This window comes from Oratosquilla oratoria, chromosome 9, assembly GCF_046742065.1.
Source record: "Oratosquilla oratoria isolate Oo_2021 chromosome 9, ASM4674206v1, whole genome shotgun sequence".
NCBI classification, from domain to species: Eukaryota; Metazoa; Arthropoda; class Malacostraca; order Stomatopoda; family Squillidae; genus Oratosquilla; species Oratosquilla oratoria.
The window spans coordinates 23329977-23337811 of record NC_134785.1 but is presented as its reverse complement, the minus strand read 5'-3'; the positions used below and the strand labels follow the sequence as shown (position 1 = coordinate 23337811).

The 7835-nt window shown below is 43.2% G+C and overlaps 1 protein-coding gene across 1 annotated transcript; it reads right to left on the bottom strand.

The window, feature by feature from the left end:
• Positions 1-1108: 1108 nt before the first annotated feature.
• On the bottom strand, positions 1109-7497 carry LOC143028267 (uncharacterized). The gene is made up of 2 exons (XM_076190106.1): positions 7106-7497; positions 1109-5598 (listed from the first exon to the last, which is right to left on the bottom strand). Exons 1-2 carry the CDS (start codon positions 7189-7191, stop codon positions 2394-2396), a joined length of 3291 nt encoding a protein of 1096 aa, XP_076046221.1. The 5' UTR covers positions 7192-7497; the 3' UTR covers positions 1109-2393.
• Between the last annotated feature and the right edge of the window lie 338 nt (positions 7498-7835).

Sequence of the window (7835 nt, the reverse complement as noted above, 5' to 3'; positions counted from 1 at the left end):
TATTCTGTACCTTGCTTCTCCATTTTTTAATTCCTTCTTTGTATCAGCACTGAAGATGCAATTATAAGAAAACGTTGTGCTTCGTTAGTTTACTTTTTCCTAGTGGTTACTTTCGCGCATATATATATATATATATATATATATATATATATATATATATATATTAGATATATATATATACACATATACATATATATATATATACATATATATATATATACATATGTATATATATATAAACATATACATGTATATATTTATGTACCTCATTGAAAATGATGTCTAGTTGTGCACTGATAATTTCCTAAGACTACTTTCCACATGCCATACTATGGACTTCTCTATTGTTAGGAGGTTAATGACTTAATTGTAGGTAGCAATTACAGTTAGATCACGATTTCGGGTACAAGACCCTTCTTTAGTAGTTTAGGATATTCTTACTTTGTGGCTGAGGAGGAATGTCCCGAAGAATAGAGTGATGATATTACATCTTATATGTTTGTGTTCATACTGTTTTAGATTGACGAAAACGTACGGTCTAAGTTTTTTATTTACCAGTGTTTTTTCTGCAAATCATTTTCACGTGTCCTTGTGTATCCCTTCACCAAAATCATCGGTCCTTCTCTTGTTTACAAGACGCCTGGCCTCCTGGACCAAGTCCTCCCCTTCCTCATTTCCTTCCATTTCCCTCAGTAATCCCTCCCCTTCTCCTTTTTCCTCACTTTCCCACTACACCACGAGCTTTCCCCTTCCCTGTTAATACAATAAGGTACTTCCTTTGCGTTGAGATCCACGAAAATTTCACTTTTCAGAACTCCAATCTTCGCCGTCTATCCGACGAAAGTGTGTGTGTGTGTGTGTGTGTGTGTATGTGTGCGTGTGTGCGTGCGTGTACTGGGAACAGGCTATAGCAGTGTTACAAATTTCATAGGAAAATTGGGGGACATCAAAGTAGCAACCTTTATGTTTCAATTACACACATACACACTCACACATATACACTTCAATTCATTTTCATATAAAGGAAACACCTTTTTAGTGTTTTAGTAAAACCCTATCTCTAACAGGGGTTTAGAGGTCGCTGCTAACAGGAGAATGAAAATAACACTTATTTCAAAAATATATATTTAAGATGAATTATTATATAACCTAGTTATAAATAGAGGAACTTAACATTTTCATGTTAAATATTACACAAGAATATTTACTGAAAATAGATATCATATAAGGAATTAAGTCTCCAAAAGAAACTAGCTTTGGTTACATTTGTTTACATGGCATGTACATTACTGTTTACAGATGACCACATCAATAAATAACTTTTTTGCTGCAAATGAGAGATTCACCCAGTTGAACAAAACCACCTGGCATAGCTAGAATAAATATTAAAGTCTCAAAAGTGTAAAATGATAAGGCTTTTAACCCTTTTGCTGTTGAGGAGGTTCTTAAGCTAAAAGAAATTGTTTAGTGGCAGCTAGAACATAGCCTACATTCAAGTCCCAAAGTGCAGCGAGTGTTAACGAGTTATCTTGTCATAAACAAAAATAGTATCAAGACTACTTCCTATTTATAAATACTTACCTGTCGATGTCTTACAAAAACGCACATATCCATGTGTGTACACACATTATAAGTGGCAATATATACGAACGTATGGCACAAGTGCAAAGCATATCTCCGACAAGAACATTTACCAGGCAACACAATATACCAAAAACACATCAATTATCACAGAAGTTTATATATCACAGTATACAACTTACTATAAAAATATATATCACAGTATACAATTATCAAAAGACTAATGCATGAGGCAATATCAATCTTCGGAAAGTACTCATTTCACGATATCTTCTTGTCCATAATCACACCCAACGGAGCGCCATCAACGCCCATCTGTCTCCGATACTTTACATATCACAGAACCAATTTTTTAACTCAGTCTCACACCACCTGAATGGTCTTGAAATTTTTGTTTCATGTAGAAGATCAAAGGTCTCATTAAACTCCCAAATGGACATTCTTCCTTTTTAAAAGGAACAATCACAGTGGCCCTATTCGTGTTGCTATTACTTCACTGGCAACGGTAATTAATTGTATTTCAATCCAAAAATACTTCCAAATAAGGGTCACGTGATTTTATGTTTAACTAATCTTGGTTCCACACTCACAATTCTCCTTATGACTCGGTCCACTCTGGCACTGGAAGGAAGTGGATCAAGAAAACGTCTCTACCTTATCCCAGAACTTGGAAGAAAATTAATATACCATATGCTACTTCATTGCGATTTCAGTGTCGGTTTGTAGGGCAGGCATGAACTTTTGTAGTTCTGTTAGACATTTCTCAATATGCCCCGACTAAAGTTCAGATATTCTACCGAGGAGACTTTATCTTATCTTTCGTAGTTGGACATAAGTGTAAATTTTCTATATAGGAGGCTAAGATTTTCCATGTTCTCCAGATATGTTTGGTATAGATTGGGATGAGCTGTAACAGGGTCGCAATTTAATGCATTCAGGAGGTCAGCTTTCGTACTGAAGTCCTCTTTGCCGGTGGCCACGTAGTGCAGTTGACGTAGAAAGAGGCCTGGTCGACGCTCTGCAACCAGGTGCTGGCTGAACGTACGATGAGGTTGAAGGTAATAAGGACACCCTGAAGACTGGCATGCGTTACGAAGTAGTCCCATCTTTTTGTTGTAGCGGAGGTACACCCGTTCGAAGTTCTCGGCCGTGACTTCAATGCCCTTTGCCCTGGCTTCTTCCACGAGTTGCATTCGGGTCATGGGCCTGATAAGAATGTGGGGGCCGTGATGTTCATCGTATTCTTGGTACCACTGCCTCTGGAAGGCCTGGCAGAGCTCTTCCTGGAGCATTTGCTTGGCACATCCCGTCAGTTCTTCTACTAGTTGTGTCTTGATCTTCTCCAGACAGGTTGGATAGTCACCGATGGGCGCAGACATCCGCAGTCGGGAACTTGGGTAAGTGAGGGCGTGGGAGATGTAGATGAGGGCATTCTTTTCACTAAAAAGTTCTTTCACTTCTGCCTTCGGAAGTCCCAACTCGATGGCACATATCTGCAGACTTTTCCACGTCACATCGCCGCAGCTATTGATATTGCTGAGTTCCCTCACCCTGCTGGTACTCAGGTTTAGAGCATCACCGACGGCTTGTTTCATGACTTCTCGTTTCTCCCTCAGTAGCATGACCACATACTTTTTTATCTGTTCTGGAAAGTAGAACTTCCCCAAAATGTTCCCTTCGGAGGCCAGAAGGGACTCAGAAAAACTTCGGAAACGCTTTGAGAGCCATTCCTTTTTCTTTTCTTTTTCGGTCAACTCTGGCATGAAACAACTAATGAAGGGAATACTTGTATGTGCAATATGGTTCAGACATCGTCCCACAAACTCTGCGGTTGCCAGCTTCACGATATTGAATTTGACTTGATGGTCGACTGGGCGTCCCGTTCTTAGAATCATATGCAGCAAAAAGAAAGGCTTGAGCAAGGATTCACACTTGAGTGGTCTGACTTGTGGGTCTCCTTTTGTGTTTTCAGCCATGAGAGCACAGTGAGGGCGGGCAAGAAGCTCCTCCATGTAAAGCGTCAGACCAGGTCGATCCATATATAAAGTGGCCGTAACTTCGATGCTCTCTAGACGTTCCTTGACAAAATCGGGGCGTTCTGATGCCACGGGGTAGTCGGAGAGTGTCTTGATCCAGACTGCTGCGAGTGCAGCTAAATGGATGTTGTAATCGACTATATGTGGGTTCTTGAGCAGAGAAAAGGTGACGCACATAGCATAGAGCTTTGTGCGGACCAATGACTTAACAGTTTTGGTGGCAGCAGCGGGGAAGACGGGGACGATAGCGTTGTAGGTGCTGTTGTCTAAGTCATGCTGAAGGCGTACTTCTTTATCTTTCTGGCTCATGACGTTACTGTTGGCATTTGCAAACTCCTCCAGGGCCACTTGACTTAGGATGCCGAAAGGGGAGGTCAGTATGCTGTCAACTTTGTAGGACCAGGGGTTAAGTTCAGTCGAATTTCGAGAACGGGAGAAGACAGGAATGCCCGATATGGAGAAAGTCTTGAGAAATTCAAACTTATTTAGTTTCATGAGTTCAGGGAATTGTTCGTCTTTGAGGTCACTTATGGTTGAGGAGAGCGTAATGCGACAACAGTCTTCTGGAGTGACGCTGAGGTCTCTCAGACTTTCCTTCACTTGTACATAAACTTCCATGAAGTCTGCGCAGTCTTTCACATAGTCTTCCTCTGTGTGACCTTTGATCCGAAGCCCCTTGGTGAAGTGCTTGCGAGTCGTTACTGTCGTCATTAGAATGGATTCCGCTATGGCCATCTCATCCATGAATTTTCCCCTCGTCAGAAGAGTTTTGGTTTGGTTCATAAGTGTCCGGAATCGTAACAATGGTTCTTTCATTTCTTTTCGGAGGAAACGTCCCTGAAGACTCGCTGAAGCAGTCATCGGTGGCATCGGTACCTGGTCGGAGAGGAACTGGAACAAACGTTCCATGAGAGGAAAGATGTCGTTTTGAATGGATCCCTTTACGTATTGCATCTGTACCATCTGCGAATTCCACTGAGGAACCAGGAAGTCCAGCATTAACGCCATTGTGAACTGATGACGCTCAGACCGGCAGTTGATTAATGTGCCATTGTTTGTTGAGACTTGAAGGCAGCCGAGGGTATCCGGATCGCGTTCCATATAGATCCATTCCCCCGGATAGAAGTTGTGAGTCTTCGGAAGTCCGGGCAGGAGAGAACCGGGATGGCTGAGTCTGACGGGGTCATTGGTTTTCTTGAGGTAAGTCTCCATGTTTTCGGCCTCCTCTGTCACGTTCTTCCTATCTCTCGACCAGAAGAGTGTGGGGATGTTAGCACGGCCGTTGTGAAGTCGGGACCGCAACTCAACGCTGTACTTGACGGGGAAGGCTGTGCCGATAGCCCATACGTAAACTTCACAGTGCTTCCCCTCGGGTAAAGTCATCTTGGCCAAATCTTCCCTCGGGCTACTGCCAAAGGTGTCACACCCGTCCGTGATGAGATACACCCTTATCTTTCTTTCCGTATGGGCCTTGACCTTGTATGCAATGGAAGAGAACGCCTTACAGAGGTTGGTGGCGCCACCTATGAAGTCCGTTTCCTTAAGAAAACGATCTGTCCTTAGAAAAGATACATTATTACTGAACACGCAGATATGTGTGAGTCCTTTAAGGTGAGGAGCTATGTGGGTATTCCAACCCTCCACTACATGAGGCCAAACCGACCTCATGGACGAAGAGACATCCGCCATCAGGAGGTTAAAAGAACTCTCGTTGTCTTCGACATCAAATTGCAGACCACTACCTTCGATCGAAGACTCTTCCGGAAGGGCCAGATGAACGAGCGTGTGACGACGTATTTGATCGACCACCTTCTCTTCAAGGGCGTAGGTCTTGAGGATAAGCTGAGGAGATTTCCGAACGTGGTGCTGGTCACGTGACTTCATCTTCAAAGAGTCTACCTTCTTCCTGGTCGGATCCAACGGCTGAGTTTTTTCATCGATTTTGGCCACCATCGGAGCTTGGACTTTGCCTTCTGAAAAACTAAACAAGAAATAATGAGTACATAACTAACTTTTGCCAAAGAAATAATTTTTTAAATTTATTTTCATCACTAGTCTCTCTATTTCTTTTTGGTTGTTGGTATTTACTTTGGTACCGAGGGGGATGGATTCCACGGAATTAAATGAAATAGTCTGGTGATGGACATAATAGGACAGGAATGCCACCTGGTATACATACATATGTCAAAAGCTCCTTTCTTCATTACAAAGGAAGTGACCAGCTACATCATACACCCACCCTTCACCCAACTGTTGTCTCGTTTATCTTAGCTCCTTATGGATGAAGGACCCCCCCTCCCCAACGCCTTGTGTCCGGGTCAGAAACAATGCAGCAAGACACTTTAGGACCTCACAGTTGAAGCTTGCTTACTCCCACACTTTCGTATATCTCCCTCCTCGTCCACCCAAGACAGGAAATCCCTTCGGCCATCGTCATATTATCATCTCCTGTCCTCCCCTTTTACCCAATACCCCCTCCACTCCATCCCATTCTTGGTTTTCTAAGTTCACTCCCACACTCGTTTCGCTAGACCTTCTTCACTCACTCTTTATACATGCCCAAACCTACTCAGTAAGTTTCTTGTCATCTCTATCTGCGAGTTCCCTTTCCAATCCAATTCTCCGCCTCGCCTTCTTATTTCCGACTCTATCTATCCTCGCAATCTTCATACTTCATCTCAAACACATATTCCTCCTTTCTTGCCCCCTTAAAGTCCTAGTCCTTGTCTACGTTCACTCCTTCCGTCTTTAATGATTCATTTGCTTTTATATCTTTGATTCATGATCGATAACTATTATGCTCTCGAATGAGAGCTCCATAACTCAATGACCCGATCTATGTACAATGCTGTGACCTAAAATACTCGCACCCCAGCTCGTTGCTCAAGGGTGAGAGTGACGGTTTACACTATATGATACATTTTCAAATCTTGGACGGGGACAGACATGTGTGTATGCATTTGCGTGAGTACGTGCGCGCGCATGTGTATATGTGTGTGTGAGATTCACTATGGTCTTGGATCACGTGCTGGACCCGTGATCGACAGCTATTTCCCTCCCAGAGGAGAGCTCAGAGCTCATATATGACCGTTCTATGGGTAATGATGTGACCTTACACGCACACACACACCCAACTCCCGTCCACGAGAGTTGGGTTAACGACTCGTAGCAGGATTCTAAATCGGACCTCCGTAGTGGCGGCTGCGGACGCTACCACTACGCCTTGCGAGTCTGTGCATGTGTATATGTGCGCGCGCGCGTGTGTGTGTATGCACGTGTGTGTATGTGTGTATACACGTGTGTGTATGTATGCATGTGTGTGCGTATGTTAATGTGTGTGTGCATGTATGTGTGTGTGTGTATGTGCATGCACGTGTATATGTGTTTGTGTGTGTATACATATACGTATGCTTGTATAAGTGAAGCTTGTATGTGTTCACATGCATACGGACACATGAGAAAACAGTATAGAAACCACACGCACATACTTGCTGTAATTCAGTTTGTAGGGCCGTTGGTGACCATTCTGCTTCTTCCTTTGTTCTTGTACTGCTGGAGGTGAAAATGCAACCATTGTTGATATCTAGTCGGAAGTGATTTGCGTCCTTTGATGTTCTGTTGATGAAGATGGAATTGCGTCTCTCTTGATGTTCTGTTGTTGTTGAAATTGCACGCAGGGTTTGTTGGAAATGATTTGACGTCGCTCTATGTACTGCAGTTGGAGGTAAAATTGCATTTCTTGACGTACTATTTTCGGAATAAAATGGCGTGCTCTTATTGGATAGTAAGTTCCGTCCTTTGATGTAATGTTGGCGACGTAGAAACCTCACACTGGCCTTGGATCACTGCGCACTTACTTTCTTCAATGTTCCTTTATATTCACTGCGAGCCGCTCTGTCTAGTCTGCTCTCTATATACTGAACCACCTCTCCTCCTCCTCCTTCCCTCCTTCCCATCCGCCCGCCCCACGTACAGTTGACGTAATGTCGACACCCAAGAACGTTTTCTAACGTACTACCACGCGCGGTGTAGACATTTCAACACAGAATTTCCCATTTCATATCTCCTCCTCCTCTCCACCTCCTCTCCACCTCTTCCTCAGCGCGTTTACGAACGCTCCAAAACGTTTCTCAATGGTATGCAACCACGTATTGTCGACGTTTATTCATATTCCGACAACCCGTTATGTCAGGTGTTGAATTTGTTCGTAGAAACGAC

Coding starts and splice junctions, on each gene's coding strand:
- LOC143028267 (XM_076190106.1), bottom strand. CDS start 7,191: ATGGTTGCATTTTCACCTCCAGCAGTACAAGAACAAAGGAAGAAGCAG. Junction 5,599..7,105: donor TACAAACTGAATTACAGCAA/GTATGTGCGTGT, acceptor TTTCTTGTTTAG/TTTTTCAGAAGGCAAAGTCC.